General features: G+C 44.6%; 1 protein-coding gene across 9 annotated transcripts in view; it reads right to left on the bottom strand.

Moving 5' to 3' along the window:
* Positions 1-124: 124 nt before the first annotated feature.
* ATF7 (activating transcription factor 7) overlaps positions 125-15,553 on the bottom strand; it is a 97,645-nt gene continuing 82,216 nt past the window's right edge. For 8 of the 9 annotated variants that reach the window (XM_044941791.1, XM_025284257.2, XM_025284260.2 and 5 more), the window contains 5 exons: positions 15,153-15,266; positions 14,423-14,575; positions 11,399-11,596; positions 10,025-10,133; positions 125-5,611 (listed from right to left, as the gene is read on the bottom strand). In XM_044941791.1, the coding sequence (XP_044797726.1) occupies positions 5,394-5,611; positions 10,025-10,133; positions 11,399-11,596; positions 14,423-14,575; positions 15,153-15,266 (792 nt within the window). In that variant the 3' untranslated portion in view covers positions 125-5,393. The remainder of the gene's footprint in view (positions 5,612-10,024; positions 10,134-11,398; positions 11,597-14,422; positions 14,576-15,152; positions 15,267-15,553) is intronic. The other variant, XM_044941795.1, reaches the window with a different exon arrangement.

Consider the following 15,553-nt stretch of genomic DNA (forward strand, 5'->3'; position numbering starts at 1 on the left):
AAGGAGGGATAAGAATGCCAGCTCTTTCTGTCCTAAGAATTGGGAGAGTGAAGATCACAGGCATGAGAGCCCAATGAGTTCCCAGAAAGAACGGGACTTGTAGACTGAAGCATCAGACAGGACAGTGGTTCTCTTCATAGTTTAATGTTATATTTGCAGCATAAATAAGGCACAATATACGTCAGGGCAAGGCTGGGAGAGGGAGAAGGCATGGCTGGGGTGACTGCTATGTGGCGAGGGGAGAGGAGGAGGGACGGGAAGGGAGAATAGAGTGAAGCCTCCGCCTCAGCCCCGTCCCAGGAGACTGTGAGAACCTGCTCACAGGGATCATGCTGAAGTGGGTGGGGGGAGAAAGGAAGACAGTTTTGTAACAAAACAGCCTGTAGCACTGCATCCTCCTGCCTGTCAAAGTCCACCACTGGGGCCCGGGGAAACCCAGACCCAGAGTCAAGTTCCTTAATGACATGGAGAGGTGTTGCTACATGTCAAAGATATACAGATGAACAGAGAAAGAACCATAGATACACACAGCTTTCTTTTCAACAGATACTATGTCAGGAGACTATGGCTTCCACTGCTGGGGCTGGAGGCTCATCTCCCTGCCTGAAAGGTGTGTTAGGGGGTGTGGTGGGTGGGAGAACAGGACAGCTGGTCCTTCCTGTAACAAAGAACATGGAGTAATCCGTCCGCGAGGGGGTATGGGCCAACTCCTGTCCGGATCCATGCAGGACAGGTTTTGGGGGTAAGTACAGGAAGACAAATCTAGGTTTTGAGATGAGTGATGTTGTTATTGTTTTAATGGCAGTGGAGAGAGGGACTGGACAAAATGGAAAAATGTTAGTGCTGCGGCAGAGGATGGGACACCCTACAAGGATTTCCCAGCTCGCCCCTAAGGCAATGGTTCTCAAACCTCAGTGTGTCTGAAAATGGCTCTGAGTGCTTGTCAGAGCCCATCCCCAGAATTTCTGATTCAGTATGTCTGGAATGGGGCCCGAGCGTGCATGTCTAACAAGTTCTCAGACGATGGTCCTGCTGGTCCCGGACCACATTCTCAGAACCACTGCCCTAAGGGAAAGTCAGTGAAACTAGTGCTCATAGCCACTTCTTACAGCTAAAGCAGCACTCACCAGAGGTTAATGCTGATGAGACAGCTCTAGGCTACCAGCCCCCATTAAAAAGAGAAACTCTGTGATACAAACCTGCATCTGCCAAGGACGGAAGCTGCCCTAAGCTGCCCTACACTCCCCAGCCCCTTCTCATTCTGGGAAGAACTTTACCCCAAACAGAAACGAATGAACGGGTCTGGAGGGTGGGAATGCTGGCCAGCAACCATCTCTGCTCATTCCTGCCGGGTCACCGCCCTGGAGTGTGGCGTTTAGGCCTGTGTGCGCCTGCATGCGTGCATGCAGAAACAGAGAAATCAGTTCTCTACAATGAAGGGAATGATTAGGGTTGTGGGAGGCTGAAGTAGGACTGCGGGGCAGGATCCTTTAATTTGCCTTAGGATCCTCACCTGTCCTGCTCTTCCCTCCACCCCTGTCAAAAAATGTCTAAAGAAAGCAGAAAGAGCGTATCAACAAAGGCATATGTGATATACAGCTAGAAGGACTGGATTCTAAACAGACTGGTTATGACATTAAAAAAAAAAAAAGAGTACATTTCCTTCCTGTGTATACAATGTATAATATTACTGAAAAATAATGATTTCGGGATGGGAAGGAAGTTAGGAAAGAAATGGGATCCTTGTGGGGAAGAGCTGTCTCAGGGCTAGCACCTTTCAAGGAGCCTCTCAGTGTGAGCGAACAGGGGAGGAATACTTTGGTGTCTGCTTGGTGGTTTCAGGCTGTAGTTGGGGCGTTGTTATGGTAAAGCACCGTCTACCAGGATGGGTGGTGCGGGAGGGCAGTAAATCAGGAAAGGAACTGAACAGCAGAACAGGCATAGGGAAGGCAGCAAAATGTGGTTCAGTTACGCCATCTCCTCCTTACTGCCACCAAGAGTGTAGAGTCTAGGGCTCAGGGCCAAGGAGGGGACCAGAGGCCAAAGGAAGCCAGATTTGGGACATACAACCAACAGGGTAAGATGAAGCAAAGGAGGTCCTACTCCTTCTAGTCCTTCCTAATAGAGTGGGAGGCTTTCCCAGACTTTTCAACTCCAAACAAGCTTTAAGACAACGTGGCTTAAAGTCTGTGAACCAGAAGACCTGGTTCTGGCCCCTCCTCTATGGCCTTGCATCTCTAGCAGCTGTGTCCTTGGGGTGAGTGGGAGGACTGAGTCCTGTGTTCACTTAGGAAAGTCCCAAGGCATCACTATTCCCCTTTCAGAAAATGTCTTCCCTTAAAAGTGAAAGTATTAGTCGCTCAGTTGTGTCCAACTGTTTACAACCCCACGGACTGCAACCTGCCAGGCTCCTCTGTCCATTGAAGTTTCCAGGCAAGAATACTGGAATGGGTAGTCATTCCCTTCTCCAGGGGATCTTTTTGGCCCAGGGATGGAACTTGGGTCTCCTGCATTGCAAGCAGATTCTTTACCATCTGAGCCCCCAGGGAAGCCCATTCCCAGCCGCTTTCAGAATGTGTCCTCCCTTAGGCCCATAGAAAGGCCATGGTCCTTCAGAAGGAGTAAGTGACACCCTCCATGATGTTTGTTCTGGTTCATATGGGTCTGGAAGGCAAGGAGCGGGGTGAGTGGCCACACAGCTGGCTGCAGTAACAAGGTAAGTGTCATTCTCCTTGACTACAGGAGAGGCTTCAGCTCAAGCAATTGCTCTGCCTTCTCAGTGAGACCAAGGACCAACAAGAGAGCTGTACGGGTCGGGGCGGTCCTGTCGAGTCCCTTCCACAACTCACTGCTGCTCCACTAAGGTTCTGCCAATGCCTCTCAGGTCCCCAGGACTAACTTCCCACTGATGAAAATAAAATAAGGACTTACTTAGACATGGGGACTAAGAAATTAAGACCCGCTCCATAAATTAGACTTCCTACCCAGGGAAGACCAGCAGGGACTCCAACTTCCCTCAAGGTTAGGCAGTGAGGCACACACGTGCAGTGCCAGCCTGATCCTTAACTTGAAGACACTTGACTAAAGGGGGAAGAAAATTAGCCAAGGGCCTTATGAAGGCTCCTTAGGAGCCATAAACGCAGTCAAGCTTTAGGGCAAGGCTACTAGTGGGAAATCAAGGTAACAAAAAAATGAAACACAGCTAAGGCAGAAGAAAATCCCAGACAGCAACCATCTACAGGAAATGTCCTGAGCATAAGTATGGCTGTGAAGTTTTAAAGGCAAGCAGAGTCCCTGGAGGTGGTAACCTGTATCCTGACCATCTGCCGTGCCGTTTGCTAGTCTGAGTCACCACAGGGGCTGTTCCTGTTGGGTCCTAGGTGGGGGAGGATGAGAAAACCATGTTTTTCTCTCCTTTCTCTTCACCAGGTGTGGCTTCTTCAGCACCAGCTCTGAACACAGGAAGGGAAATTAAAAACAAATGCAGTAAACATGTCATCTGGCTGGCTCACCAGTTTATCAGTCTGAGGAGACAGGGATCTTGTAGTTTAGACCATTTCCTCATTCGTCTCTGACAGCCAATTTTGGAAGATAAGAAAGGAAGCTGGCAGTTACTCTGTATGCATGTATAAGATGGAAGTAGGAAAGAGAGAGAGAGACAGAGAGAAAGGGACATTACTGACATAGGCAGATGGCAGAAAGTGGCTCTGGGACAATTGGAAGGGATTCATACTGAAGGGCTATTAAAGCTGACCTATCTATCCACAGGCCTCTGGCTTTGGACTGCTTCCTATGGCCTTGGTAGAAATTGCATAGTTCAGAGCCAAAGGAAGACGAGAAGTCTTAATGGGGAAGAAAGAGGGGCAAGAAGGATAAAAATGTCCCCCCTGCAACCCAACTTTTCAAAGTAAGAATGGCTGAGAGCAATAGTCACTAATTTCCCAGCAGGTTGGACCTTTCAACAAACAGGGCTCTTTGGTGGACATCAGTATTCCACCTCCCCTTCCCGTGCCTCCTTCCAACCTATCTCATACTCAAGAAAACCCACTCTGGACCTTGGCTAGGATGCCTGAGTCCTGGGGCTTAGACTACAGAGAAGCATCACATCCCGGGGGCAGAGAGCAGAAAAGAGCGAAAGAAACACTACAGAACCAGGAGACCTAGAGGCCAGGCTTGGAGTCGCGTGCGAGAAAGAAGGTAGATCAGTGAGGCTCGTTCGTGCATGTAAGACCCTTGCTCATAAAAGAAGACAGGCATGTGAGGCTGAGAGATGGGGGTGAGGGGAGTGAGGGAGCACAAAAGTCCCCTACATGACAGCCTCCAGAGGGCTGCATCAGAACCAATTACAGAAGAGAGACAGAGGCAGGGACGCAGGCAGGGGGACAAAGAGACAGAGACACAGGAGTGTAAAGATGACCAAAAGGAGTATGTATGCTTTGGCTGATATACTGTTGTAAAACATAATCAATCCAGTAAACTGATGGAACAAGCTTTAAAACTACATTGTTCCTCTCTGTCCTGGAGGATAGAGGGGAAGGGAATCAGCCAGTCAGATCCTGGGCGTTTTCTCTTTTCACTACTGAGCAGTATCTAATAAGGCCATAAGATGAAGTTGCTAAGGCTTAGTGGGAGGTGGAAAAGACCTCACCACCAGACTGGGAAAACTCAAGAGAAAAAATGAGGTACCCAAATAGCTCTGAAATAAATGAGAAAGTACTAGAACTTTTAAGATTTCATTTCTTTTTGTTTTTGGTGGCTGGTAGGGAGAAGGGCTAAAGTTTATGGAAGAGCTGGGAAATACTGCTAATTCATACATTAGAGGTAACCTTACATTCTCCGTAAGTCCATGTTTTAACTAGAATTTATGAAGGGGAAAATGGGACCAATAAGCAGCTACTGGGAGATGAAGTCCTGAGTCCACAGGGTGGCTAGGGACGGGTCAGCAGTGATATGCTGTCAACTCTAGCCTCCCTCTACCGAGCAGGAAGTGGCATGCTGCTAAGGATCAAGAAGGTATCATCCATGGCTGGGTGGGAAGAGAGGCAACTGAGAAACTGAATCCCAGAAGTGCAAGCGTTAGTGTTAAGAGACAGGTACACGTGCATGGGCAGGGTGATTGTTCAGACCATCCATAAAGGCCTCTGGCTGTGGGTACATCAGAAACTCCCCTCTTGGGGAATGATCTATGTGGCTCTGGGGCTGGGAGGCTCCTAGTACAGGTGTCAACGTACATGACTGTGTGAGAAAAGCCCCACATCTGACCATTACTCACAATACGCAATTCCCTCCCCCATATTGCCGTGTCCAAGGCAGACGGGAGAGCGTAAGATGACGTCTCTCTTGACTCTCGGGCGGGCGAGCTCTGGCTGGGGACCCCTCCACCAGGGGAGGCATCATCTGCCTGCAGACTGAGACTGTGGGGTCATGATCACATGCGACTGTATGGGCATGCCCAGTTCTGTCCTTTGGCTGGCCATTTGAGTGAGCACTGAGGTGGCCACAGCTTCGGCTGCAGAGCGAACACTGAGGCCGTTGCTCGGGACTGTTGCTGAGCTGTGTTGAATCACAGGGGCTGGTGAACCCGTTGGCTCTGAGCTTTCCTTGGGGCTTTCTGTCAGGAAGCAGGGCAAAAAACAGAGCAAGTGGTTAGGAAACAGAATCCACGTGGACGTAGGCAGAACTACCTTTCCCCAAAATTCTAAAGGGCCCCAAAGGAAAACGAAGCCCATATTTTCAGTGGGAGAAACTTTCCAGAATCTTGGCTTCTAAGGCACAAATGGGCTAGGAAACCACTAGTTGTGAGAAGGGAAGTAAGCTAGGCCAAAATTCACCTATTCATCCCAATAAAGGAAATCCCCAACATGTTAATTACACTACCTGGCTTCTTGGTCTCTGCATAGTTCATTAACCCATTGGAACACTCTTCCTCTTATTCATGTCTTTAAAGGTGATTTAAAATAAATCTCTCTTTTTAAGCTATCCTCTCATTAATGCTCACAACACTGCAATCATTCTATTACTTTTAATATTCCTTTAGCATGGAGTTGCACTAAGGATCAGTTCAGTTCAGTTCAGTCGCTCAGTCGTGTCCGACTCTCTGCGACCCCATGAATCGCAGCATGCCAGGCCTCATTGTCCATCACCAACTCCCGGAGTTCACTCAGACTCATGTCAGTTGGTGATGCCATCCAGCCATCTCATCCTCTGTCGTCCCCTTCTCCTCCTGCCCCTAATCCCTCCCAGCATCAGAGTCTTTTCCAATGAGTCAACTCTTCGCATGAGGTGGCCAAAGTACAGGAGTTTCAGTTTTAGCATCATTCCTTCCAAAGAAATCCCAGGGCTGATCTTCAGAATGGACTGGTTGGATCTCCTTGCAGTCCTAGGGACTCTCAAGAGTCTTCTCCAACACCACAGTTCAAAAGCATCAATTCTTTGGCACTCAGCCTTCTTCACAGTCCAACTCCCACATCCATACGTGACCACAGGAAAAACCATAGCCTTGACTAGACGGACCTTTGTTAGCAAAGTAATGTCTCTGCTTTTGAATATGCTATCTAGGTTGGTCATAACTTTCCTTTCAAGGAGTAAGTGTCTTTTAATTTCATGGCTGCAGTCACCATCTGCAGTGATTTTGGAGCCCCCAAAAATAAAGTCTGACACTGTTTCCACTGTTTCCCCATCTATTTCCCATGAAGTGATGGGACCGGATGCCATGATCTTTGTTTTCTGAATGTTGAGCTTTAAGCCAACTTTTTCACTCTCCTCTTTCACTTTCAAGAGGCTTTTTAGTTCCTCTTCACTTTCTGCCATAAGGGTGGTGTCATCTGCATATCTGAGGTTATTGATATTTCTCCCGGCAATCTTGATTCCAGCTTGTGTTTCTTCCAGTCCAGTGTTTCTACACTCAAATCATGTTATGAATGACCAGTCCTTGGCCAAGGCTGTTAACACAACCAACTACATGAGGTCTATCAGACCCTCCTGATTGTCAACTAGCTAGGCATTAATGATTTAACACATTTACTCTGAGTTATACCACCCCATGTAAAGTGACAGTAACACTTTACTACTAAACACAAGTGTCTGAGGTGCATACAAAGATATCCACATGCTGCTCAACATTCAGGGAGTTTCATTAAACATTGGATAGCCTCTCTGGCTCTTTAAACAGAGATGTGTAGAGTAAGGGCAAATTCCAACAGTTGGTTGTATTTTTGACCTCCTGATAAATGCCTGTGTCTTCTTTCACAACTTAAATATTACCTCCTCTGTGAAGCCTTCTTTTTGTTATGCTCAGGAAATTTAACTATTTCATTGTTTGTGCTTTCAGAGCATACTTCATTTATTCACTAAAGATTTACCAAGTATTGGCTGTGTGCCAGGCACTGGGGTATACAAAGAATATACAGGCTTCCGGTCCTCAGGAAGTTCCCAGTCTAGGGGGTCTTTGGCACATCTGTGCTTACCTTACCTATGAGTCTCTCAAAGATAAGGACAGTGTCTCGCTGGTCTTGTGTCAGGCACTCACTGCAATGTCCACACCACCCAGTAGGAACTAAATATATCTTTGCTGTAACAAGTGATTTCAAAGACTAACTACCTGTCAGAGTTCTTGTAGGGACTGAATAGAAACCCTACTGTATATAGACTTCATACTGATAAATGCTCAGTCCTTGTCTTAGCTCATCAAAAGGATTTGAAATAGCTAATCACTAAACTTCCTGAAATACTTTCTTATCTTGGCTTACAGAACACCACACCCAGCTAACTCAGCTGGTTTTCCTCCTACCTGTTTGGCTGCTCATTCTCAGTGTCTCTTATGGGTCCCTTCTCATCTCCCTGACCTCTAAATGTTGGAGTACCCAGGGCTCAGTCTCGGAACTTCTCTTTTTCTACCTATGCACTCTGTCTTGACAATAGCATCTCATCCAGTTTCATGGCTTTAAAAACTAACCATCTTCTGCTGACTGTCAAAGTTGTACCTTCGGCTTTTCCTTGGAATTGCAGACCCATACAACTGCCTGGTTGACAGCACCACCTGCAAGCCTAAGAGGCTTCCAAATCTGAGCTCCTAATATACCAGCGAGTCCACCTGTTCCTACACTTGCCCCATCTCAGTCAATGGCAGCTCTGTTCCTGTAGGTGCTCAGGCCAAACAATTTGGTGCATTTTTTTTTTGGGGGGGGGTGCAATTTTTGATTCTTCTTTTTCCTCACATATACTGTCCCATCTAGCCATCATCAAACCTTGTTACTCTAACTTCAAAATCTATCCTGAATTAAATCCCTTCTCACCACTTTCACTACCACCAACTGGTACAAGGCTCCATCCTCTTTTGCTCAGGACTGTGACAGTCTCTTAAGCAGACTGCCTGCTCCTGCCCGTTCATTCCTCATTCTCTACAGAGTGACCCTGTTCAAACTAAGTCAGGTCAGTCACGTTACTATTGTGCTGAAAACCCTCTAGTGGGTCCCCAAAGTAGAGCGAAACCTGAAGTCCTCTCTATGATCGATGAGGCCCTCCAGAAAAATGCTCCCATTGCTCCTCCTGCCTCATCTCCAAATACTCTCTAGTCCCCATTCTCTCCAGTCCGGCCACACTAGCCTCCCTGATGATTCCAGAATGTGTGAGACATGCTTCCACTTTGGATCTTTGCATTTGTTGCTGCTCTTGCTTGCAGTACTTTTCTCCCATATTAATGTGTGGCTAGCTCTCTCAATTCCTTAAAAGTCAAAAAGCACCTCATCTAAAATTTCAACCCTGCTGCTAACATTTCATGTTCGTCTTCCGTTTTGTTTTTTTCTTCTAAGCACTTACTCTTATCTGACATAATATATATTGTACCTATTTATCTCGTTTATTGTCTGTCTCACCCACTAAAATATAAGCCCCTTACAGGCAGGGACTTTAATCTATTTGGTTCCATATTACGCCCTCAGCATGTAAAACAGTGCCTAGGACAGGCTCAATCAATATCTGCTGGATGAATGAATGTACTCTGAAGTACACATTAAAATTAAAATTGTTGTTCATTTGCTAAGTCGTGTCTGACTCTTTGTGACCCCATGAACTGCAGCACGCCAGGCTTCCCTGTCCTTCACTATCTCCCAGAGTTTGCTCAAATGCATGTTCATTGAGTTGGTGATGCCACCCAACCACCTCATCCTCTGTCGCTCCCTTCTCCTCTTTCCCTCAATCTTTTCCAGCATCAGGGTCTTTTCCACTGAGTTTTTATTTAAATTAAATTTAAATAGAGATGTTTAAAACTGGTGATATGGTCACTCTCTTTCTATGGGAACATATCTTTGAAATGATAAAGAGAGTTAGTGGAAAAATAATTCAATATATCAAAATTTGATAGCCAACATTTCTATGAATTTAATTTGTAAAGGGAAATCATTAGTTTTTACTGTCCATAAACAAATTATTCACAGTAATTTTAATTTCAGGATTGTGCTTATCCTGAGCATGACTGTGACCAGCTCTTCCTAGCCCTATATTATGCGTTCACAGATTACAAGAAGAAACCAACATTATCCTGTCATTAGAAAGATAAAACATACCGCCAAATCTCAATGCTTGACAAACCCCAAGATATCATCTGCTGTTATATCCTCTTTAGACTAAGATGGCGGCTTTGGAGTAAGGAAGAGCTGGACGTGAATCCTGGGTCTGCCACTTCACCAGTGGCGTAACTTCAGTTACGAGACTAATATGAGTGAGTAGAAATGGAAGTAATATCTATTTCATGAGAGAACTGGGAAGATGGTTCAGTGCCTCATACAAAACAGGTACCCAATATATATTGCTACCCTTTATCTCCAAAAGGACAGATAATTAGGATAACTACGTTGTTCTCAAAAATTTTTTTTGGCAGGACTGGTTGTTCCACAAAGGCTGCTCACTCATCTGTCTGGGCCCCCCAGAACATTCAGAATGGGGTTATAAAATTATAAACAGTTGAGACACTCATTACATGCAGTTTACTGACTGACTGGCATTGCTCAGGTTGTGAGCCACTCACCTAAATAGCCTTGGGTCTTTTTCTGTAGCGCTGTGACTGGGCAGTCTTTATGAGCTAGCAGTAGCTGTTTCAACTGAGCCACCTCATTGCGTAGTAATGTGACTTCATTCTGAGGAGAAAGGGAAGAAAAGAATATGAAGAAAATGCATGCTCCACTCTTGAAGCCCCAGTGACTATCCTCAGAGTGAGGACAGAAGGCTGCCTGGATTTTCCCCTTCGAATCTAGAAAAGATCCAGCAAGGCTTCAGACAGCCCAGGGCCAACATGGCCACAAATTCAATGACAGAAGCTGCTTTCAATGATAGTAGGAATTTTACACAGAAAACTTACTCCTTTGTAGGGTAAATATGATTATACAAAAATTAATAATACATATGTCCTTTGACTAGTAAAGCCTACTTCTAGGAATCTATTTAACAGAGCTATTTACTCAAGTGCATACAATGTACACTGCAACACTGCTGTTCTGGCAAAAAATTAAAAACATGATCTGAATCTTATAACCAAACTATAGAATGCTACATTGTACAGCTATTGAAAAAAATGAGGTAGGTTCTCTGTATGCATGACTAGATCTCCAGAAGATAACTGTTTTATGTTAAAACAGACATATAGTCCCTCTATGGCTCCCCTACAAAAGCTAAAAAATGAAAAAAATATTAGAAATATATATAGATCTGGTAGGTACAAACTTATCTACAAGGAATAGAATGAGACTGGGAAAGACATACTGAAGAGAGACTTTATTTTTAATCTATACTTCTGTGTGTGTATGTATGTGTATACTACATATATGTTATATAAATATATTACCTTTGTAACTGAATATTTTTAAAAATCAGAAGAAGGGAAAAATATTCAAGAAAATATCTGGATTATAACTGTTCTATTTGTACTTGTGTGGTTTTTTTCTTTTCTTAAGTGAAAGAAAGCTCATTTAGGAAAGAAACACACTTCATAGACAGAGTTAGGCCATCTCAGAAGGTCAGAGAGGCCTTTCTTTCTTTCTTTTATTAAGCTGCATTATCTGGACAAATACTTTCCCTCTAGGTGTTCCACTACCAGTCAGATTTTACTGATGATTTAAGAGAGCACCCTGGGGCACTTCATTTATTTTCCTTCATCCAAAAGGGTCTATGGATGACTCATTCTGTAGCTGACTTGGGATTAGATGGTGAGTGTCCTTTCCAGTCCCCAGGGAAGAGATTTCAAGTCTGACTGGTAAGACATTCGTTCTGTATTCTTCCTGGCATATGTTCTGAATCCATCTTAATTTAAAGAATTATCATCTTCTACTATATTGTCCCACTTTCTCATGATTCAACATCACTTTCCAGATTCAACAATCCTAATAAGCACCCAGGACCCACTCACACTCAGCTGAATGTTCTGAGAAGTGAGTTCCTCAGCCTTCTTCTCTAGGGAGGACACCCACAGCTTCCGCTTTTGACGGCAGCGGGAGGCTGCAGCCCGGTTGCGCTCCAGAAAGCGCTGTCGCCGCTCATCTGGATCTTCATCAACCGTGCGCCGACGTCGACCTCCAGTACTAGGAGTGGGTTGGGCTGGTGAGACCTGTTGCCCAGAAGGAAGAGGAGTTACTTGAAGATCTGGTTAAAGGATCTACCAGCCTCTGTCACCACAGCAAGTCTCCTCACTTTGTCCCTTAGCTTCTCTTTTGCAGTAGTTCCTCATTCTGCCTCCTGTTTCCTTTCAGTCTTCTCAGTTCCATACTTAGACAAACTACCGTTCAATTGGAAACTCGGATTGTTTCTGAGACAGACAGACAAAAATGAAACTAGGATCATTTTTTGTTTCTTAACAGTAAATATGGTGGGCAGGGAAATTATAATCAGGAGAAGTGTCAGGGGAACTTTCAGGGAGACTGTGGAATAAAAAATTGGAGAACTACTGACTTGGCCCAGCAATATAGACACACAACTGCATGCTGCAAGTTTCAGAAAAGGAGAAGAGATTTTACCATCAGTGAGATACGAGCTATCATGGAGATATATGAATTAACATATTCTTTTTTTTTGCTGTACCACGAGGCTTGAGGGATCTCAGTTCCCTGACCAGGGACTAAACCTGGGCCGTGGCAGTGAAAGCCTGGAATCTTAGCCATTAGGCCACCAGGGAACCCCTAGTATACTCTTTTTATTTACAATCAGTTATTAGTCATCCTCAACAATGGCCCTGCTTCCTGCTTTGTTTGTTCTGTTTTTAAAGAGAAAAACATTTTTAAATCCCTTTACAAATTGGTGATTTAAGACCATCTTTTTTTATTTTTTAAAGTTTTTATTGAACTTATTACAATTTAGCTTTTTTTTTAAATGTTTCTTTGCTCTCGAGGCATGTGGAACTTAGCTTCCAGACCAGGGATCAAACCTGTACTCCTTGCATTGGAAGGTGAAGTCTTAACCACTGGACCACCAGGGAAGTCCCTGAGACCATCTTTTTTTAAAAAAATATTTATTTTCGGCTGTGCTGGGTCTTCGTTGCTGCGTGTGGGCTTTCTCTAGTTGTGGTAAGTGGGGTCTACTCTCCAGTTGCTTTGTGAGGCCTTCTCATTATGGTGGCTTCTCTTGTTGTGGAGCATGGGTCCTAGGGTACTCGGGCTTCAGTGGTTGTGGTGCACGAGCTCAGCTGACTCATGGCATGTGGGATCTTCCCAGACCAGGGATCAAATTGGTATCCCTTGCATTTCAAGGTGTATTCTTAACTACTGGACCAATAGGAAAGCCCTTTCTTTTGTTTTTAAACTTTAGGCTGATGTCTCTTGTTTCTAAAGCACTTTTGAATCATCTTCCTTTTCTGTTAGCTGGTATGTATTCAAAGAAGATAGACCAATCTTATAATAATGGCCAAAATTAAAATATAGAAAGGTCAGCCATCTGTATAAAAGAAACTATGTAATGTAAAACAATGCCAAAAATTAATTCTTCCCGAATCTGTTGCTATTAGAGAACATCTATATTGGTAGTTTCCAAATGCCAGAGCTCAAATCAGTTGCATGAGGATAAACATAAACTCATAAGAAAGCAGAATCTTATTCTACTTTGGGCCCTACTGAATCACAGTCTCCAGTAATACAGATAATGAAGAGATAATTTTAATTATTCAGATTAATAGTCTCTCCCCCAAATGAAAAAAAGTGGAGAAGAAATTTCAAACTCATTTTAATGAGCTACAGGCCTTGGGGTTGCTGCTTCTTACTGTACTAAGGGAAGTTTACACAGATTCTCTTGTGATTTTCAACTTGCTCTTTGTTCTAAGCTCACTGGTGCACACGTAAAGACTGGCAATTGAGGAGGAGAATGGGGAAAAGGAAATGATGGATTCCTATTCTCTCATAGGCAACTTAATAATACATGCAGGGAATGGAGGTAAGAGAACAGACCAAGAGAAACTTGGGAAGAATAGAAGGAAAGGAATTAGTGGTAACTAAAAACGAAGTCATGTCATTTCCTCAAGGGGAAGCAGCACAGTTTGGGCAAGGGGGCTGCTGCTTTACCATTTCTAGAAGGGACTGGCATCAGAAGGGGTTACAGGAAGGTGGGCAGGCTTAGCTTCTAACAAGAAAACTCAAATGAAAGCTTTTGTTGTTGGCCAAGCTTTAAGGCAGCATATGGTCATTAAATGTTAGGACATGTGGTGGTAACTGATGAAGTAGGTGGTGACATCAGGAAAAGGGGATGGGCCAAAGACGTAACTCTACAAACTGATATCAGGTTGTTGTCACCTAACCAGTACAGACAATACGAAACCAAGGCTTACTCGGTTTCCAAAGAAACTTAGTAAAACTGAGGCCTCCTTGAAAAAAAAGAATTGGGCTTCTAAAGATCTCTCTGGCTTTTTTAAGACTTTAATTTCTCCTGATAAAGAAAGATTAAATTGATAAGGAAAACGTGTTTTTCAGCATATGTATTTGTTTACTGAGCCATCTTAATGCTGTGACATCATATTTTATTAATATATTGTTAGTATCTGATTTTTTTATAAATATAATCAGTTAAGTTTTTTGGGGGTTGGTGGGGGTTAAAATAGGAGAGACTAGAGACTTTGTTGTATAAAGTAGCTTGAAATGAGGTTCAGTCACATTTTAGAGGGCTCTACAGATAGAGCACTCACATGTAGAAATAACAAAAAAGCAGAAAACAAAAACTGAGACCTCTTCTGCGGCAGTTCTGCATTATCCAGTCTGCTTGCATTTTGTCTAACAAAAGGACGGATAAAGCAGAGTGCATTTTGCTGTCAAACTGTCAACAAGAAACAAAGTGCAAGTCGAAGCCCAGAAGGCTGAAATCCATTCCTCCTTCATTTTCCTGCTCCTTGAAAAAACAGATATGACCTAAAGAGTAACAGCGACAAGCTGGTTCCCCCATCAAGGGTCTAACTGACCTGTGGCTGGGCCGGGGATGGGGCGTCAGGGTGCTGGATGAGGATCTGGCTTTGCTCTGGACGGGCTGTCACCATGGTGCTGGCAGTCCCCACCACCATTCCACAACCACCATTGATTGAGGAGACTTGGTGGGTTAGGGTAGCTTTTAGTCTCTGTGGTAAAGGATAAGAAAAAATAGCTTGTCAAAGGTGAGATTTATTAAGGGTGAGAAAAGTGGGCTTAGATTTTATTACTGGCCTTACAGACAAAATTCCCACAGTGATTTTCCCTTAACAAAGGGATTAAAAGAAAATGACATAGAGAGAAAGAGTGCCCATGACCCCTAAAATACCTACTCTGTTCCCTCACTATCATCCTGGGCACAGTTGGAAGGTGGGGGTTGTTGAACCGATAGAGTCCAGATGAAAGCTCTACCCTGGAACCTGGCCAGGGGCTGGTTACGCAGTTATTCACCTCTTGGCCAGCTCTCCTGCCCACTCATCCACCCTCCATCTGTCACCCTGGAACTGAAACAGCAAGAGTTCCATCCAAACAATCTGTGCTGCTTCTTTTCACTGCCATGGCCTGTGTACCAGGCTCTAAAGGTGGAAGAGAGGAGATAAGAGTCATGAATCAGGGTCTGTTCTTCTCCAGACCCGGCAACTGGGTAGGTCTTTTAGCTCTGCAAGCCCCAGAAGATACCACTTCTTTCAGAGGGGCCAGCACTGCTCCAGGTTGGGATGTGCTCACCATCTTGGCTTCTGATGGCATAGGGTGGCCAGAGGGAGAAATGGAACCACTGCTGTTAACTGGTGGGCCAGGGATACCAGGAATGTTGGGCACCATAGACACAGGTCTGGCCAGCTGGATCAAGAAAAGGAAGAAAAATCAGAAGGGGACATAATGCTATTAGTGGGGCAACAGCGTCCCCAAATGAAGTGCTTTTGAGGCTGGCACATTAGGGCCTGTTCTATGCACCCTGTCCATGGGGCATGCAGAAAGTCTGGGAAATACCTTCCCTCATGGAGCACCACAGGATAGGGGATCTAATCCTTCAGCGCTGTGACAGTTTCTATGGGAAAGGCTGAGGCTGTGTCTTGAGGAAAGCGGTGGGCAATTTGTGAGGTACTTAGTGCCAAGTGAAATAAGCC

Source organism: Bubalus bubalis, chromosome 4, assembly GCF_019923935.1.
Source record: "Bubalus bubalis isolate 160015118507 breed Murrah chromosome 4, NDDB_SH_1, whole genome shotgun sequence".
Classification (NCBI taxonomy): domain Eukaryota; kingdom Metazoa; phylum Chordata; class Mammalia; order Artiodactyla; family Bovidae; genus Bubalus; species Bubalus bubalis.